General features: G+C 38.0%; 1 protein-coding gene across 17 annotated transcripts in view; it reads left to right on the plus strand.

The window, feature by feature from the left end:
- The window catches only part of elavl4 (ELAV like neuron-specific RNA binding protein 4), a 108,705-nt gene that overhangs the window by 79,753 nt on the left and 8,006 nt on the right, over positions 1–20,946 (plus strand). For 14 of the 17 annotated variants that reach the window (XM_069194312.1, XM_069194317.1, XM_069194319.1 and 11 more), the window contains 4 exons: positions 965–1,068; positions 7,183–7,335; positions 16,004–16,239; positions 19,130–19,168. In XM_069194312.1, coding sequence (XP_069050413.1) covers positions 965–1,068; positions 7,183–7,335; positions 16,004–16,239; positions 19,130–19,168 — 532 coding nt within the window. Of the gene's footprint in view, positions 1–964; positions 1,069–7,182; positions 7,337–16,003; positions 16,240–19,129; positions 19,169–20,946 lie in introns of all 17 variants that reach the window. The other 3 variants (XM_006635034.3, XM_069194308.1, XM_015356615.2) reach the window with 3 other exon arrangements.

Consider the following 20,946-nt stretch of genomic DNA (forward strand, 5'->3'; position numbering starts at 1 on the left):
GATTGATCTGTTAGATTTTTTTTTTTGAAAAAGTCCATCAGTAAATACACAGCAATCAACCATTTCGGTGTTCCAGTGATTTTGTAGCTGCATTTTTCCCATTAAAGCTGAAGCTCATTTAGTCCTTCACAGAAGAAACAGGACTATGAATATAAATGAAGTGAACAATTACTAGATTAATCAGCCTCGGAGAGTTTATCTCTCCCATTTCCCCTTCTAATTTTGAACCACAGAGACAGCCACGAAATGCAAAACCTGTGCATGACCATTAGGTCAGTCTCCAGATTTCACGTACAGAAATGGCGATCTTGTGTAGAGAATGACTCTACGCATTCTTGTGCCAATAATGGCAGGTGCTGCGCAGCATTCCCTGAGACGCCTTCTTGCACTGAGTGAGGATGGCTGACGTCAGAGTGCTGACACTCTCCATCCCACAGTCAGCAGTCAGGCATTCAGCTGAGATCTGCCAGAGAATAGCAGGATGAGCCTGTCATTCCTGGCCCTGCAGAGAGCCGCAAACAGAGAACAGAGCAAGTTACACAGCAACAAGCATTCTTGCCTCTTCGTTCTTTCCTCATATTGGATTTTCTTTCTACTTTTTTCTCTGAAAGGCGACAAGAACAGACATCTGCACCTTACTTATACCTGTAAAAGTAACCTCTATGAGTGATGGTTCAATGTCTTATTACCTCCCTCCCAAAAGAAATTCAAAAGCCCCAATATTCACATCTCAGTTTCCTCGTTTGTTTCTGTGTCCCACGTTATCCATTCAATGTTCTCTGTACTGAAGCTCAGTTATGACTGATTTTCCACATATACACATAAATCTCTTTCCAGGGGTCCCTTGGGACGTCTTGCAGCATTTTTTTACACACCTTAATGCTCCATGTTGCTTTCAAGGGAACAGAGAGATACTATCAGGGAGTTTTCTGATGTGTCTAATGTTCCCTTTGTTTGATTCTAGGACAGAGCTTGGGCTATGGCTTCGTAAACTACATTGATCCAAAGGACGCAGAGAAAGCCATCAACACGTTAAATGGACTGAGACTTCAAACCAAAACTATCAAGGTAAGAGGCTGAACATTAGCTGCTGGACTTGTCATCACATTTGTCCTGTTTTATTCATTGGCTGTTCACTAGACTCTGCATCTTACCAAGCTGATGTCAAAGTCATTAGTCGGTACTTGATGGGATGAGCTAAAACATACATAATAAACCACCAGACTCTTCCAGCTACAGTATGTTTTCATTAGTATTTTCAAAGATTGTTGCTCCAATGCTATATTTCTCACATTCTCTACCTTGTGGTAAACCCCTTCTAACGCCTAAATAATGAAAATGAATTCCCTTTCTGTTTTGCATATGTGAATTATCTCTTGCCAGATCAGAACATTTTTTTACTTACACATTTGCTTTTAGAAACCCTGAATCAGATCTTGCTCTTATGCCAGAAGCATTGTATTCACTTAAGAGGCAGTCTGCTCTCATTTAAGGATGGGAAGGCACATTCAAAGGCAATTTTAAATTTAAAGTGAGTAAATGAAGTCACTTTTTTATTTTCTTCTAGTGTCCTTTCAATGATTGCAGTCATTTTATTTTAATAAAATGGCTGCAACAAAATGTTGATTTTGAACAACAGAGATTCATGTTTCCCATCACCAGTTGTACTTCAGCAGTGAATAAAACAACACCTCAAGTGTGCAGCACTGGTTGAAATATTGTACAAAGGGCAAAGAGCTGCAGCCCAGCTAGTTATCTGCATGCTACAAAGAAAATAACTTACTGTGGGGGTTATTCATAAAATGTGCCCATTAAATTGCATGTCTTTTTTACTCATTCATAAAACCACATTCAGAATAAATAATATAAAGGTCATGTTTTACTGGCACATTAACAGTGACAGAGAATCACTTGCAATTGGCCAGGTCTGATTGATGTTAAAGTGATAATGGGTTGTGGAATTCCAATTAATAAGATACAGGAAGGCACAGGAAGCTGAAATTCTCCACTTACTAACGTTAATTCTAAGTGGGAAGCTTGCAGAAAACACAAATTATCTGAAGCATCAATAAAAGAGTGAAAACGTGTAGAAGCAGTGTTGAGATTGTCACATATCTTCACATGATTCAAAACATGTGAGGGAAAAAGGTATTAATTTAATGGCTCCATAATTATGTCCCATAGAAAAAAGAAATTATTTTGTATTTTGTTTCAAGTTCTCACAAATAAAAACAGCTTGAGAAAAAATAGATCCTGTTTACTTATCAGAATTACAATAATGCAGTGTTCCACCATGTTCATGATCAGCTCATATTACAGAAGCAGAGGGACTCTGTTAAAATATTGGAGGAACAGACAAAAAACATGGAATATTTTTTAAACCATAGACTTATATTCCTGTTGTGTCATAAAAAGCCATGGGAACCTTTTTTCCAATTATTCAATATTTCAGTTAAAAACACAAGTCATACTAGTAACTCCCACAAACCTTTGTGTTAAAACGTGCCTTAAAGGTGTAAGAACGGAATAATTTATAAATACCATCATTATCATGAAGCTTCATGAAAGTGTAAAAACTGATAAGTGTTACACTAGCATACACTATGTTAGAGCCATATCTGAGATTGAACAAGACTGACTTTGACAGCCTCCAGGAACCCCCAATGCAACTGAAATAGAAACTATGGTAGGAAATAAGTGCTGGGTTGCAGAAAATAAACAATGTGCTTAAGGGAATCTTGAGACATGCTATTAAAGATAATCTAAGGTGGCATTCTCAGGTTACAAGTATAGGTAATTTTATATCCATAGAGCAAGGATAGACTGACAATAACAGAAATGTCCAATCATTGACCAAAATATGAAAAGCATTTACAATAGACGTACCCCAGGTCTCAATAATGGTTTAATAGCTGGAAAGTACAATGGCAATTTTCCAAGCTCAGGAGCTGCATAATTCCACAAGGTTTTGCTCTTTACTTCTCTGTTCAACCTTAAATCTCAAAAAAGATTTAAGCCATTTTGTTCGTTGAGCTGTAACCTATGACTTGATCAGAACCAGATAAACAATATTTCAGTAGTTTTAATGTACTGTATGGGCTAATAAAATGGAGTTGAGTGATTCTGCAAAAACCTTAACTTTCTCAGGCAAGATGATCTGTACCTGTGTTACTGTCAGAAATTAATATTGCTCTGAGACTTTGCTACAATACTTTGCTGATACAACAAAATATACAGTGCATACTTCACACTGGCATTGCTAAGCAAAACTATCATGTCAGACACATGATATATGGAAGAAGGGAAAGAAACAACATTAAATTTGCCCTATTGAAAAGCCTACAGTGCAACCACCAACAGTTCATGATATTTTCCATACCAGTAAAAAACATTTAGTATTATCATTTCTTCTAACAAATATTTTGCAATATTTTATAATGAGGGAAAAGGGCATTTTGACATTAATTCCTTCTATCGTGGCAATGTAGCATGCTAGTAAATCATAGTTATAAATCAGGAAACAAAATGAGTATCCTTCCCCTACTCCTTCTTATTTCTGGATATCCAAAATTCACTGTTTTTAGCTGCTGTTTGGGAACAAACGTCCAAGAGGAGTTAAAGCATTGTAAGTCTGTTTGAAGATACAATTTGCCAACAGGAAATCATAAGTGGCATTTTTAATGGTAATTCAGACAGATGGACTGAAAAAATGGCTGATTATAATGCTTCTTCCTTTTGAGAACAAACACAAATCTTTTTTTTTTTCATCTGTGGAAAAAAAAAAACAGGCTTTTTTAAAGACGTAAATGCCAGCGAAAGGAGGGGGGCTGGGTGGGAATCAATTTTAATCTGTGCCACTCTATTGTCTGGTTCTGCAGTGAGAACATCTTCAGCATTTCAAAACAAACAAGTTCAAGGATTAATTCGACGGCGCAAGGCTGCGTGCAAGTTTTTATCCGAGCCTTTTTTTTTTCTCTCTTTTGACATTCCTGTTTTTGCAAAGCTCTTGATTGAGCCTTTGACGGAAGTCAAGACCCAGGTGGAAGCTGAGGGTTCAGTCTTAGATGCCCGTAGCCAGGAGGCTGTCAATCTTCGAGGCTTCAGATGGAAAGAAACGGAAGTTGGAGGGGGGGGGGGGGGGTTTACTCATATGAGGCTAATTTACATTCATAAGGATTTGGAAATCAAAGAAAGTAAGGCGCTAAAAGCCGCGGAGTGTAACCAGTATGTAAATGTGCTTTAAATGTCAAAATATAAAGGTGAAATCATGCACATAATAAACTTTACTTGAGCCTGACGGATATCTCGAAGTGCTAATTAAATGTTGCTTATAATTGAGAACCAAATGGCGATTGACTGGGTGGGATAAAAATAAAGCAATTCAGCAAAAGTTTGGCTTTTCTATGCCTGCAGGTGATTATTGATGTGAGAAGAGAAGGGGTGTTGCCTGGTCCCAACAGTATGGTAGAGCTTCCTGTTAATGCTAGTGGCTCTCTTTTGAACAGAATGGAAAGGAATAGTCTCTGTACAGGCCAGAACAGGCCTCACTTGAGCTGTTCATGTTCCTGTTTCAGAATGAAGAATTATCAGCGAGATTTTGGAGCATATGCAGTGGGGGCCACATACTGTACTGTACTGTAGTACAGTATCTCTGTCTCTGAACAGAACAGGGTCGCTCAGATAAAGTTCCCAGCAGGAGAAATCAGAAGCGGTTAACTAGAGAACTTGAAACTACCTGGATCTGTTCTGAAGTCAGCCATGCTCAGAGTGCTCGAGATGGTTATGAAAACCAGACTTGTTTGTCTATTTTTGTTTATCATGCATTAATCTGAAAACCCGAGTTAACTTTGCGTAGACGGAGAAATACCTGGAATGAAATGTGAAATACACATTTCCAATAAACAGCTCTTTTGGGAATGCACTCATGCTCCCACTGCCAAGTCCCTCTGCATAAGTAAGCACCAGAAATTCACCAAAGCATCTGGATCCCTGACAGTTATCACATGTTGCTTCCTTGACAGTGTCTTCAGGAAGGCAGAGCATATGGGTTTCGAAACTTGCAAAAAAAGATCATTTCGCACAGCTGCTTCTGACTTTCAGTCCTACTAAAGATTGCACTTTATGCCTGAACAGCACTGTCAAAACAGAGTGTGTACAGCATTTGTTGAGGTTTGGAAATGACTGGTCTATGAGGGTTTCTTGCAAAAATGAGGCAGGAGCAATTTTTGTGTATGGTTGTAGATCTCATTTTCAACTCTACATCATCCTTAGGAGGAGAATTCTCTTACAACTTTGTAAGTATATCAGCAGTTATCATCTTGTGGGTATACAGCATGTATACCCTGAAAAGACTGACAGGCACTTTTTATTACATCTCATTTATTGGTTATGTTTTCCATGCTATCCAAAAATAACATTTTACCTTTGTGATAACAGCTGGGATTGCTTAAAAAATGCTTTATAACCCATTTCTGGGTCTATGTCATCGACAGATTGACAGTGGGCTAACCTGCGGAAATTGTCACTCAAAGCTGAAGGCAGTATTTCACTCCCCTTGTTCAAGCTCAAAGCCCATTTTTTCCCATCGGTAGCAGAGCTATCCTGCGAAACAGAGTCGGTTCCCCTTTGTTTTATTATTTAAGAAACACACCAGCCTTTGGTGTTCTCGAAACGCAAACTTCACAGGTGGCTCGAGGGGCAGGTTTCGCCTCCGCAGCACCTCGGAGTTAGCAGTGCAATTTTCAGCCCGCCTTCCTGTGAAGTGCCTCTCAGAGGCGCCCCGGGTTGAGGTGTGAAGACCGCAGCCCAGTGCAAGGAGGCAACACCAAGTCAGCGGAAGCAGCCAAGGTGTTGATAGAGACATCTGGATCTGGAAGTTAGAGATGAAACGGCAGATGATTGTTCTGTGCCGTGCTTTTCCTTTCCTCTGCTGAAACCATTAAGGAGTTTCTTCCTCTTTGTGTACAGCTTTCCAACACGGACATTTGATCCACAACTGGCCGTGATGTTAATGAAATATGCTCTATGCTTTATAGTTTAGCTTAGATGAGCCCTGGCCTTTCTAGGATTACTTTTTTGATCCTCGATTGGCCACAGAGATGTGGAATGTTTGTCAAATTGAGCCTGATAAAATAAGTACTATTTATAGATGCAAATGTTTCAGTAATGTGCACAATTTGTAATATTATCACAGCAATTTCTGGATCACATTCATCCTTTAAACACATAGAATATCAATGCCATACCTTATTGTTTGGAAGGCACGTGTCCTAAAAGACCAGCGTTTTCTCACCTCTGCTAAAGACAACTCTGAACATGTCAGTCAACAAAAAGCATTACTTACAAGACACGATCTTCTAGTATCTAACGAAATCAATATCTCATATTTATGCAGTCCAGAAAACAAGAATTACTCATCCCAGAAGGCAGTCGTTGTGGTGGGGCAAGGAAATATCAATTTTCTAATGTGTATAATTAAATTAAAATAACAACATATAGCTACGATGCCATAACAAATGACATACTTTTAAAATACAGTATGGTATCCTTTGGGAGAGACATCTCAAGTATATTGAAAGGTTAGAAAGCTCTTTACTTGTAATTATAACATTATATTCATTAGGGGGAAAAAACTTGAATTTGGTATGGATGAGTGCTGAAGTGATCATTACTGGACGATTACCTGATGTTAATGTTTTAGTTTTCTCATCATCCTGTGTATCTGTGAGGTCTCTGCTGCAGGCGCTGTCCAAGGTACTAGTTAGTGCATCAGTGTATATGGAGGGAATCCTGGCTGGCAATCTGGTGATATCTGATGGTGCAACACATTTATAATTGCAGATATTTCCAGAGAGCTTCCAGCCAGGATTCCCTCCATCTTTGATTTCTGACACCTGACTTCACATTACACAGAAACCCTTATCCAGTCTACAAAAGTGCCCGGTGTTATCTGATAGATTTAAAACAGTTATGTCTATCGTTTAAAAAAACATGGCTCATTTTTCAAGCACACCTTGATTTTAATCATATTGCAGATCTCACTCAGTTGTTTTCATTTCATTTATCTTTTCTTATGAAATAAACTAGGTGAAAAGTTGTGCATTGTTAAATGCCGGTGACAAACTTTGTGAAGCGAGCAACGTGTTCTACCAGACTGGCTGAGCTGCCTGTGTTGTTCTGCAGGTGTCGTATGCACGGCCCAGCTCGGCCTCAATCCGAGATGCTAACCTGTACGTCAGCGGGCTGCCCAAGACCATGACTCAGAAGGAGCTGGAGCAGCTGTTCTCTCAGTACGGCCGAATCATCACCTCCCGCATCCTGGTGGACCAGGTCACAGGTATTCATGGGGCAACTATTATCTTTTGCACATGGGAGATCCAAGACAATTTTATTTTTTTGGAGGTGGGGTGGATGAATACAAGTGACACAAACATTAACAACTCCTGGGTTTTCCTGTAGATGTCTGTAAAGCACACATCATAAATAAATGAGCTTCACAACAGCTCCAAGTGGTTAAGGAACTGATTTTGTGATTGCACCCCATTTTTGGAGAAGAAATTGCTTTTAATCCAAGTTGAAATCTATCATCTATCACACAGGAGACGTTTTCAAATCCACGTTCCTAGCACAGGGCATTGTATTGAAACTGGAACTGAAAGTAGGTAGGTTCTGTATCAAGGATGTCTATCTCATTTTCTGGATGGCTTTTGGCAGCCAAATGAAATATTTAAAACAGTTCAAGTCCTTTTTGGTCTTGCATTCCATAGTGAAAGCTCTGTCATTGTTCTGCAGCATCCAATAGACCAGCATAAGGCAAAAGGCTCCTGTTGTTCCTGTGCTCCTGATCTTTTACACTTACAGTTAAACACCCTTCCCATCTCCAGAGAAAGGTGGATCCACAAGAGGAATTTTAATTACTAATTAAATTTTAGTTACTGGTGATTAAGACGTGAGGAGGATTTGAGACGACTGAGAGAGCTCAGCCGTTGAAGACATCTCTGGAATTTTCATACCCAGTCACACTGTAATAAACTAAAACAGGGCTTAAATTAAAATTCACGAGCAATTACTAACGTGAAAGAGAGTAAGCCGTTTCTCAGAATGCCCTCTCTCGTGTTGCATAAGAGAAGACGGCAGCATCTCTACTGAAAAGTACTCCAGTGCTGCATTTTGCTTGTTTTACACTCTAGGATGTTGTCTTTCGGATAAGAGCTGCTCGATGGTTGTCCTTAAGCCTCAATTCTCGAAGAATAACTACTTCTGTGCATTCAACTCATGGAGCACAAGTTTATGTTTCATTTACTGATTAATTAGCTCAGTTACTTCAGGCTATCAGGGGGAAGGAAAAATACTTTCCAGCTTCTAAAACATCTATGTACAACACTCTGTGGGTGATACGAAATAACCTTAAGATTTTTAATTAAATTCTGTTCTACAACCATTCAGCAATTTAAAGAAAATGGGAATGCATTTTATACACAGAATAAGCACCTTTGCAGCTAAACTCACAAGGGACCATGGGAACAAAAGACTGCAATATTCTATGTTATTAAAATTTTTAAGTGGGCGGAAGATCCCAAGTGACTCATTTAGTCTGAGGCAAGTTTCACAGGACAGGGATATTTTACATGCAGTTTTCCTGCTCCCACATTTTAAATATGTACAATGCAAGTATACAAAACATTATAGGCATTTATGCAGTATATTATAATGTTTTTAAAGCAATTAGAATGATATATATATAGGGGATTTTTATAATAGGGTAGGGGGTGATAAATTAATGATACCATAAACTAGTTCAGCATTTTTGAGTTTCAATAGCAGTTTCAATATTTACCTAATGCAAATCATTTAAAAACCCTAGGAGAACTTAAGTAACAATGAGAGCTGTATGTAAAACTACCAGGATCGAAGTGCATCATGCACTGATGACCAGGGACACTGTCTTTATAGATCTATATTTCTTTATAGAGCTGGGATGTGTGAAGTTTTCTCTTTTTTAGCTAAGGAAGCAAACAGTAAAAAAGAAAAGAATAAAACTTTATCAAATAATATGCCTGTTTGCTGCTATTTGGCATATTATGAGATTTTTCTAAGGAATTTACTTGGGGAACTGCAAGCGTGTCGAAGCTTTTATCCTCTGCTATTTAAATAATCATGAAAACTGCCCTGCAATTGCTACGTACATCCAGACAAAGGCATTTATATTGTCCTAGAGCTGCCCTAGAGGACAAATGAATCAGAGCTTAAACAGGTCTGTGCTGAATACAGATGTTTCCAAATAGGTTCCTGGAAGTCTTTCTTGACTGGCACATTTCAATTCAAACAGAGTAATGCTTTTGAACCACAAAGTTAGCTGTTGGCAAAGTTTCATCTTGATCTGGTTTCACGCATCAAGCTTTGAAATCACAACTACGAGGGCGTTTCACTTAAGTAAAGGCCCACAGTGCTAGCACTTTGTATTTCATGGTCACATAATTTCACCTGTTTTTCAACCTTTTAATCCTCCTGTACTGCAATGCATTTGTTCCGTATTGCTTTTCGTATTCCTGCAGCAAACAGTTCTTCAGGTTAATATCAGTGGCATGAGTTTCTTCATAGCTTCCTTTTCCCTGGAAATGAAAAAAATCTCCATATGGCTTTTCATACCTATTGCTTGACTTGTACTCCTTTGAGAGTTGCTTTGGTGGTAAAAACTATTTTATGCTTTTTTTCTGATTCATAAACACTGTTTATCGGTATGGTAGTTATCCTTTTTTGATATTTGCATACATTGAAATGGATTCATGAATAATAAATTAGATTATGGTAAATATCTTTTACCAGTATGAAATATACCATGGACTGAACTGGTGGCTATAGCAGTGTAGTTCTATTTATATTTGTGTGACAGTCGTGTTGTTGTCTGAAATTTCATTTTTGTCAATGTAAAATTATTGTATGTGTTGTTGTCACTGGTGTATTACAGCAAAAACTGTGATTTCCATTTCTTGTATCTGATTACTGATACAAGTAGATTTGACTGAGAAAACTAAGGCTCTTGTCTGTTGAAAATCCATTATTTTCTTGGCCCTTTAAAGAGATTTATCAGATCATGACATAAGACAAAGGCATAAGGCATAAGAAAAGACCGAACAACTTTACATTTTTGTCATGAGCTGGACAAGGAAATAAAGTACAAAACCTTGTGGAATTGTGCAGCACCTGTTCTTGCCCTATATTTACCTGCTACTGGATCGTGACAGAGATCCGTGGGATTACCTTCTGGGATAAGCCTTTTGTCAATGTTTATACAGGATTTTACATTTATTTTGCTTACAGTCTTTCCATTATGTATTGATCAGGCTATTATTTCGTGCAGTTTTCAATATTATTAATCATTTCTGTAATATTGAAACCTGAAAAAACAAAATACATCCTTTTCATAATTTTATAATGATGGCCTCATGTCTATTTGCATTGCATAGGAGGTCAATGAAGCATATGGCAGGAAAATGCCCAGTCCTCCTCGACCACCTCCTTATGTGGCTTTTATATGATTTTGGAAATCTTTCTGACGCAGAACTGAGATGTGAATTCTTGCTAATTCTATTTATATTTTTTTACCTTTTCAGGACATAAAAAAGGTGATATTTTCTTTTTCTGTCCTGACAGTGTTACAGTGCTTTGGCACTTCTTTACACAAAGGTTCATGGGTGGCTGGAACAGGTTCCCCAGTCATGCTGAAGCTGACACAGCTCTGCAAAAAAAGTATTAAGACTTGAGCATTGAAGGGAGCACAAATTCTGCTTTGCATTAGAGAATTCTCCAAGAGAATGTCTGGCCATGTGTCTTGGAGCTGACCAAGGGTTATGCAGCACGACATTGATGCCAAATATACAAGCAAGTCTACAAGCGAATGGATGAAGAACAGGAAATTCAATATTTGGGAATGGCCAAGTCAACTTCCAGACCTAGACCCCATAGAAATATTGTGGCAGGACTTGAAATGAGCAGTCCATGCAGTTCATCATGGAGGAATGGGCCAAAATTCCTACACAGCAATGTGAGACACTGGTTGTCATTTACAGGAAGGGTTTGGTTACAGTTATTGTGGATATCTGCAGCCAGTTACTGAATTTAAGAGGGAATTAACTTTTTCACACAAGCTCAATAGATATTGGATGACTTTGTTTATGAAAAAAATGAAATATGCCATAAACCTTGGTGTTATTTATTCACCCATATGAAGCTCTGATAATGTTCAGTGGCAAAAACATGCAAGAAAATGTAAAAAGGGAGCAAATATTTTTCAATGGAACTGTACCTTTGTACAGTACCTTTGTTTGCTGGATGCAGATTAATTAAAACCTGGAGTTTTTTTTTTAAAAAATAAAACAGCAGATATTTAAGCCTATCATATACAACTATACCAGGTACACTTTAGCACAAAGGCACAATAGTGTAACTGAAATGCTCAGCTTCTGCATATCAAGATCATGATCAAGGTGGATCTCTCCAGTACACTGATAAAATCTGATCAAATCTGAAGATAGCCCTAATTTACTTTATGTTTGTACAATGAACAAGGATTACTATGGAGATTTTGCATTAATGCACATTTCATTCACATTGTTCAATTCATGTGAAGAATGCCAGTATTGATCACCTCAGTATTGTGTCAAAGGTCTCTTCTGAGATTATTTTTGTGTCCTGTCCACAAGCTTTATCCTTTATGGTGGCTTTGTGAATGTTTGCTGGTTTGCAGTGGTGGTTCACACAGCTTGAAAAATGATGCTGCCATAGCTGAACCAGAGACTGATTCCCCCTGTGTGGGCGTTTGTTTATGTACTTAGGATTTAAAATGCCCAGGTAGCAATTTCACTTCTTGCAGAAGAAATTGAACATAAAGAAAGATAAAAAAATAATTAGTGAGAGTGTCTTTCCTTATCTAAACACCCACATAGATAGGTTGTTATAGCCATCAGCATGACCAGTGGGGAGCACTTCGCTGGTTAAAGCTTTTGTATTATGTCAGGAGAGGAATAGAGGAATATTTAGTGATGAATATTTATTTCATGAGAATATAGAATAACTGAATTTGTTTTTACAGATTTGTTTATGAGAGATACACCACATCCTGACAGAGAACAAAACAGATTGAAGCAGCATGTTGTTCTTACACACGTCTTATCTTTATTGAAAGATGTCTAGGCTTTTCCTTCTGAACCCACTGAACTGACTGCAGATTTCCCCACAATTGACAAAAATTTAATCAGGGCTTCAGAAAACAATGTGGGAACTCTAGTTCTGGCAAATATAAGTCTATAAAAAAATCAGTGCAGGTATTGGGGATAAATATCGGTACATGCAGTATGTATGTGGTACAAGTTTAAAAACCAATCAGATTTAAGAAGAACTCGTAAAATATTGCATTGTAACTTATATCACCACATACTGTACATGATATTACCACTTTAGCCCATTGCTAGATTGGTAGAAAGCCAGATGGTTTTAATTGCCAGCATTTACAGTCCTTCTCCTTTTGCATGTCAAAACTTCAAAGGGTTCTTTCCCACTCTTTCTCAAAGAACCATCTGCAATAAGAAGATCCACGTTATACAAAAGAAGGACTTTTTAAGGCTGATTAAGAGAAGACGAGCTGTAGTTTTAAAATGCATTTAACGTGCAAGTCTTATAAATTTTCAGTACTGTTGGCACAGTCACTTAAAAGACTCAAAAATGAGGTAAAGCAGCAAAGTGTTCTCATTTGAGTCGAAAGAAGGCTTTCATTAACAGTCTTAGCTCTCAGATCTTTCTGGATTTCCCCAAGGAATGTTTTAATTTTCATTTAAAATGTTGAGTAGCTCCCTAGTGGGTACATTATGGCTTTGTTAGGGCTGTATTAGTTCTTCATTGCTATCTTCCATTTGGTTTTTTTTTTCAGTTTGTTAATAAACTATATATTTTTAATATATTTGTGCTAGAGATTACTAGAGGTATAGTTATATAAGCACAGAATTCTGCCAAACACCTTAACTGGAAAGATATTGATGTAATATATATGAGGATTCTGCAGGTTCTTAATTAAAAATTTAAAAAACTCTACCTTTAAGCCTAGCAAGCTGTGCTTTTTGTGTCTTACAAATAGTACTATTTGCTTTAATATAAAGTCTCTGATAATTAAATGTCAAGGAAAATCTTTCAACAGTTACATTTCTCCCATAACTATTAAAGATCTTAATGCTTTTCTAAGTAGGAGAGAAGGGTTTGGATCTGCATGTTGGATCGAACACTGTAGATGCCTGTCACCAGAAAGAATATAAATGAGATTCTAGATTATTTAAACTGAGCATTTGGTGCTGTGGACTGTGATGCTTATAAGCATTCATTAAATCACCGCTTTTGCAGCAGAGAAAACTGTAATGAAAAGCATCTCTCTGCGAACAAAGGAATGCGCTGAGATTTAAAACTGTCAAGTGCTCCAGGAATGCACATTCAGGACATGATTCGTTTTATCCACTTTTGTTCCAACAGTTAACTGATTGCGTAAAATCTTCACATCTTCCACTGTGCTGTTTTCGCTCAGGGTTGCCTGTTCTGCTGGGAGCTGTGGAGGCAAAAGGCTCGTAGTTATAGCTCTGTGCACCGGCAGTCCCCTCCTCAGAGGAGCAGAAGCAACGCCTCTCTGTACGCGTTCCTCCACAGGACACTCTGGCAAGCAAGCTCCTCAAGGCAGGAGAAAAACGTTTAAGAAAACCAAGATCTGCACAGCTGCTGATAAACATGAATCTTTCATCTAAAAATATTTCCCAGTCCTCAAGCCCTATTTTTTGAAGCTTCGTAACATGCGGATTCAAATTCAAGAGTGGATAAAAGAGAACGTGGTTGACTAATTTACTTAAAAAGCCAGCTTAACTGAGAAAAAGCCGAACAAGACATCAAAAGTTAGGATTTGTTTTCAAAACACAAATACAAAAATAAACCTTAAAAAGTCCCCAATTAGGCTTCCTAAAAAAAGTGCCTTTTTCCCTCTATGTTTCATTTCATAAATACTAAATCTGCTTGAATTTAAATTCTACTGTTAATTAGTTCTGTTATCCTAACTCTTTCCATGTGTATGGAGTTTGTTTCTAACACTGCACCTTTAAACAAGTTTACTTGAGAGGAAGGGGCATTGTGGATTTGTTATGCCCAGCATGTTCCCTATTTACATGTGGTATTTTGCCCATTTGAGTTCTTTACTACTCCAGATTTCATGTAACATTGTTCTAATTATTCTCTTTTGGCAATTCTGTCTGAAATGACTGGGCTCCACACAGTCAGAACTGCAGTAACTCTGCTGTGAAGTGATGGATTAAATTACTGTATTGAATGACTCTCTGATACGTCTCATGAGAGACCAAGCTAGCTTATCTGACTGCAGCTGGTTCAAGTGGAATCTATACATTTAGGTGATCAATGGTTTCTGTGATGGCCATAAATTCTTTGAAGTTCCTTTTAGTGGTCACTGTAGGACATTTATGTGTCATGGTCAATAGTTTGTAAAGCCCTCCTCCTCTTTCGGTGCCACCTGCCTCTCTTCATACCAGTGACGTTTATGCTTTGGAAGAGTAATCAACTACAAGTTGCTCATTTACTTAATTTATTGTAAACAGTAAAATATATGAATGTGGAAAAAAGTAAGAATTTTTAAAGAACGGAACTTCCTGCAATCAACGTTATATAATTAAATAAATCTTGATCATCACATATTGGAAATTTATAATCTCATAATTATATGATGTACTAGCCCATAGATAAAGAAACCTTAAAATCAGCAAGAAGAGTTTTAACATGTACATTATTATTATACATACAGAACCACTGTAATAATATTTGTGTGATTTGAATAATTTTGCTGTCATGCTCTCAGGTGATGTGATGGTCTTGACTATCTACTGAAATCAGCCAGATCAATAAAACAATATCCAATAATACACCAGAGAGGAAAAACACAAAATAAATCTGGTTTGGGGCTTCAGGAGATGACCATTTACATTATTATGGAAATATTTCTCATCCTGTGCTGTCGTCTGAGCCTCCTGGGTATGCTGTGCACGTCTGAAACAGCCTCATTTAAAAACAGGCCTCCTTCATTTATTTAGGAGATGAGGAAAAGACCCCCTAGGCAGTTAGTACCTTAAATGTTACTTTCAGGTGGTGAAGTGTTTCTGACTTGGGAATCACATGCTGCTCGCAATTTAGCTTTTACACATGCGTGTCACCCCCACCCCAAGCAACTGTTGAAACTGCAGCCAGTACTGGAGTCAGACTCACATCATGCATTCTGGGTATTTATTCGCCATGACTAATACAACCCCTCACTTCGCTTCATGGTCATTTTCCATTTCGACATCCATTAGGTCTCAAAGCAGCTTTTCTTTTCATGTCTAACAGAAAGTTGTTGGATTGGTGAAATTCAATCCTGGACTTATTCATTCTTTTGTTGCCTGTATGATAAAATTATTAAATCCCGTCTGTTTTATATCTGCTTGCCCATACAAGAAAGTAACCTGCTGCCTGTCCAATGACAGAAAGATATGGAAAGACTCTCGACTGACTTTTCTGCTTTTAAATGGATCAGGGTATAATGATGTTGCAATTTCTTTCACAAACTGATTTGTGAAGTCGTTGCTCTTCTGTACACGTTTTATTTAATCCTTTCCCTCTGAGAATTGTCAGTGCTGTTTCTTACAATGCTGCTTTTGACAGATGCTTTTTGATTTTAATGATGAAAACTCATGCCTGACCAAAATGTTTGAGATCAAACAACTGAAAGGTCAGAGAAGTCAAATCTTCCATTTCTTTTTGCTGTCGCTGAAAGATTGGGGACACAAACAATTTTAGTTTAATCCAATCTGGACCATTTTAGACTGGGGCACGAATGGTAATAAACCGTTTTATGAAAGGGGCACTGAGGCAGGGTGGAGGGAGATGTGGAAGAGGTGAAGTAAACTTGACTCCCTTTTGTTTTTGGCCTTCTGGCCCCTCAGGTGCCTCAAGGGGTGTGGGGTTCATCCGCTTTGATAAGAGGATAGAGGCAGAGGAGGCCATCAAGGGACTCAACGGCCAGAAGCCTTCCGGCGCTGCTGAACCCATCACCGTGAAGTTCGCCAACAACCCCAGCCAGAAAACCAGCCAGGCCCTACTCTCCCAGCTCTACCAGTCCCCCAACCGGCGGTACCCTGGCCCTCTGCATCACCAGGCCCAGAGATTCAGGTAGAGATCTTTGGGGTGAGAAGAAAACGTGTGTGGAGAGACTGAGAATGCTTCACGGTGGGGTATTCTGTGTTTTATATTAGTGGGGTGGCTTAACGGCTATCATAAAAGTATGATCTCTCCGAAGTCTGTTTAAAATCTAGCATTTTCCAACCAAATTGACCTCACAGCATGTCTTATCCGCAAATAGCATGGGATTGTGTTATGTGACCGAAATTTGTGGACACCTTAAAAAACAGGTACTTTCCCTCTCTGTGTCGGCATCGTTCACCAGCCAGGTAATAATGACTGACATCTCAGGGTGTGCAAAATGGTAGTTTTAACAAGCATTTACCACCTGTAATGTGTGTGAGAGTAGAAGCTGACTTCACCCCCCCTGCACACACCCCTCACAGAGATCAGTGAGGAGCTGTTTTCGAGAGATAGCGGGGTTCTGATGTTCACAATCCCTACAGTGGCATCTCTGTGGCATCCAATTCACCCCATTTCCACACATCCTTTTGATCACCCTTTTTTTTCCTTCAGTCATCTGTATACATTTTTCCAAAGAAATGAAGTCATATGATATCGGAAAAACATTTTTTCAAATTACAGATGTATGTTTTCTTCAGAGAAAAATACATGTTTTCATGTTTCTGAGGCAATCTCCCATTTTGCAGTATCTTTCGTTATAGAGTACAAGGACAAGAAATTGGAAACAAGAACCGTATGTTCTCACCCAGAAACTGAAATTTATAATACCATCTGTGAGTGCTATATTTGTCTAATTTACCTGGTAAAATGGATTTTACGAAAAAGTCAATACTTTACCTTTCCTATGCAGTTAAAAATGTAACTGCTGAAACTATAAGAATGTTAACTAGTGATTATGTTTGCTATGCCATATTTACCTACTGTACAGTAGTAGTGCAATTACACCACGTACAGTATGAACAGTAAGGAAAGGATTGCGTATACTATACAGTAGTATATGCAACTTATCTTTAGATAATAAACACCTCTTTTATGTGAACTCAAGTTTGGTTCAGGTGGTGGGGTTTTTACATAAGATTAAAATAATGAAAGCTAATTAGCAAAGTGAGTATATTCTTTTTAATGCAAAGTTGCACCCACTGGGCTGCCTGTTTTCTTTACATTTGAATGACTCTTAGCAGGATATTGGTTGAAATAATATCAATGATGTGTATTCTGTAGTCAGTAAGGTTAATCTGTCTGGACAATGTAAATATAAGTGACCAAGAATATGTCAGATGAAGACCAAAGTTCACAGCGTATCTAATCACTGTATTAAACACAACAATCTTGATTAGCCATGAATTGCCTCAAAATATTCTTGATTAAAATATTTTTTTTATTTCATTCTGCAAAGCCATATCTGATATTTTTAATGTTTTCACATTTTTCCACCTAATTGCTTTAAAAATCAAGCATCAAATGAAAGGATGCAAACCCATTTAGAGAGAATTAAAGTAAACCGAATGCTGGAGACCGAGCTAGCTTTGGTGCAGCAAACATGTCTTCCTGCAAAAAGTTGCCTGGAGCAGCACTTCAGCTGAACTCCAATTATCTGTTTTACCCAGAAAGCAGATTTGCCAATTTAAAGGGGGTCATTTCCACCTTAATGATTCTCCGTTTCCAACTTCGCAGTTGTGTTTTTCCCAACTGTTGACCCGAGATCCTTGCGCGCGGAAACAGGGACTCTTCCGCTCCACACGATGCCATTCACAGACGAACAAAATTACATGACTTAAGACAGCCTGAGGTTTCTTGAGAAATGAAGGCCATTTAGAGGCTAAACAATCCAGATTAAACACAAAGGCTGAGCACTGGTGGTTTTGCACAGTTGGAGCTTTAACAGCAAATCTGAAGTAGGTTTCTGGACGTGTATAGTAACTTCAAGGTTGTGGGTTGAAATCCGAGGGAAGACACTGCTTTTGTACACTTGTGCAAGATGCTTCACATGAATTGTTCCAATAAAATACCCAGCTGTATAAATGGATACAAAAGTAAGTTGCTTTGGATAAAAGTGGCAGCCAAGTAAATAAGGAATTAATAAAAGTCTGTTTACACAGAACTGCATTGATATAGTACAGTTGACATTAAGATAAGATAAGATAAGACTTTATTGATCCCGAAGGGAAATTGATAAAAACATTCAGGTTGATACTGCACTATATTTGCACTAGAATTGCTTTTTTCCCCCAAAGTTGAAAACTGGCATGCCACCATCATCTACAGTATTTTAAGTCTTTCTGATAACCCTTGCATAGATACAGTGGGTCTCAATGGACAAAAAATTAAAGACTTCAGATTTATGATTATGATATGGTTGATGATTATGGGATTTATGATAATCCCAAAGCCTTCTACTTTTGTACAATATATCAGCTTTCTTTTTGTTTTCAAATCCCCAGTTTATTTCTGACTCCTAAAGACACTGTGTACATGCATGCATGTTCACAATCCATAGTCCATATTCTCTTGCCCATTTTCAGGAAAATGACTCCTCATTTCTACATGTTTAACCCTGTTAAAACTGATCATGAGGGTTAAGTCTGTAGATGAAGTGGTTCGTCTCTCTTAATCTCGTAAAACATGTGCTGGAAACCAACTTTGTAATACACTTGCAAAATGCAGCAAACTAAAACTAAGGCTGGTACAGTGTCCATGAAGACATGCAGTGAACTTCTGTATTCAGTGCTGCTTTGCTGTTTTTGCAAGTGTGACTTCAACCCCTGAACGATCTCGGTCTGCTGGTGGTGCTCGGTGTAATGGCCCATTTTTAAATGTTTTTTATCTTCTTGACTGAGGCAAAGATGTAGCATTAGTTCCATTGAGTGAGTCTACCATCTGCGAGACATTAACCCCAGAACCCTCCTTCTCTTCGCAGGCTGGACAATTTGCTTAATATGGCCTATGGCGTAAAGAGGTAATTAAAACTTCACCAACTGCCAGATGTCCATGTCGCCAAAATTATTCTTCTCCTTTTTTCATTTATGTTAAAAGTCACTTGCATTTGTTTAAGTTCATATCTGTTTTTCACCCCCCCAACCTGTTTTTAAACACCCCCACCAACAACAAAAGAAAAACTTGTTTTCAAATTTTACCGTCTTTGAGTTGCTTAATTTAGTCACACAGTGAATTTTTATTTTTTAATTCACCTCGTTTCTGTTTTCTGTATATATGATTTATTTCCTGTGTGTAGCTCTTATTTTCAGGTGTCCCCCAATGGATTCAGGTGCCCCAGGGAAGCCATTGATGTAGGTCTTCCATAAAGTCACACAGCTTTTTAGCAAATCCATGTTCCGCTTTTAACAACAATAATAATTGTATTACAGATGCAAAGGAGAAGAAAAAAAAACTTGATAAAAAGTTAAGATTTCTACAGTGCTGAGGTAGTACCACTGTACTGAGAAAAGCTACTTAAAAGAAGCTATTTAAAAGAAAAATAAGGAAATCCTCTTAAACTCAGTTGTGCGGAAATTACTAATATCTTTAAGTACAAACCTAATACATTGGATAGTGACCTCTTCGAAACAGTTAAATGCCTTGATCGAAGGCATTTCAGTAAAGTGCAAGAAAGAGTACGGATTACTTTAATTTAGATATCTTACTGGAGAACAAAGAACAAAGGAAACACCAAGTTTGATCCTGTGTCTTCTGTAATACAATGCATCTGACTGTCATGCTATGGCCCAGCTCAAGTTGGATTTCAATTTTCATATGGAGCCTAAATTGCTGTGTGATTGCAAGTGAAAAAAAATACCCCCTGTCAGTGTCCCACAGTGTGAACTCACACTTTTTGCAGTTCAATTCTCCAGCTTAGAGCATACCATGCCTAAGTGTTCACAGACAGAAGATATAACCTCAGCTCTGAACAGTAGGCAGAAAGATCTGAAAAGAATGGAGGAACTCCCATAAAGTCCAGTAGTCTGGGCTGGCAGGAGTCAGATATTCTGGAGGCAGTTGAACCACAGGACCTCCTCTGATATTTCTGTTAGGGTTTTCAAAAAAAAATTGGCAAAGATAATTTTCTGTACTCTAAACTCCAACCTATTTAAATTGAATTATTACATTTTGCTTTTAGTCTGCTACTGTAATGAGTTCCACTTTAATCGTGAAAGTTAACACAGTCTTTCACATTTCAGCATGTTATACTCCAAGAACTGAAGTTAATTTTGTACTTACTGAGTGCCAATGCACTTTTATCAAATAGCCTGAAATGTTATGTGTCATTGTTGGGCACTGTTAATTGACTTGGCACAAGCTTTTTGCCCATTTCTCAGTCTTGGTCAGCTCACATATACAGTACTCATAGTAGGGAGCACTGAGAGTGGCACCTGAGTGTACCTGGATCCCTGCAGGAAATTTTGGCTTCTCTGCAGTTTTGTGTACTCTGATCACTTGGTTTCCCTCATATTTTGCTGTTGCTAATGTTATTAACTGAAGCTCAGAAAAACTGCTCTGTTTTTAAATATGACTGCTTTTTGCATTTTTTTGCCTTAGCACTCTACTTCATATTGGATGGTAGTATTTTAATTAAGCTGTAGAAACAGCTGTATTTCGTTTTCCTTTATTACATGTTACATTTAAAATAACAGGTTTTATGTTTTATAAAATAACAAATAGAGAAAATCAGTTTTCATAATGATTAACAAGGATCACTACTGTCCACAATCAGTTAATACTGTAATGTGGAGCTCTCAC

This window comes from Lepisosteus oculatus, chromosome 9 (assembly GCF_040954835.1).
Source record: "Lepisosteus oculatus isolate fLepOcu1 chromosome 9, fLepOcu1.hap2, whole genome shotgun sequence".
Taxonomy (NCBI): Eukaryota; Metazoa; Chordata; class Actinopteri; order Semionotiformes; family Lepisosteidae; genus Lepisosteus; species Lepisosteus oculatus.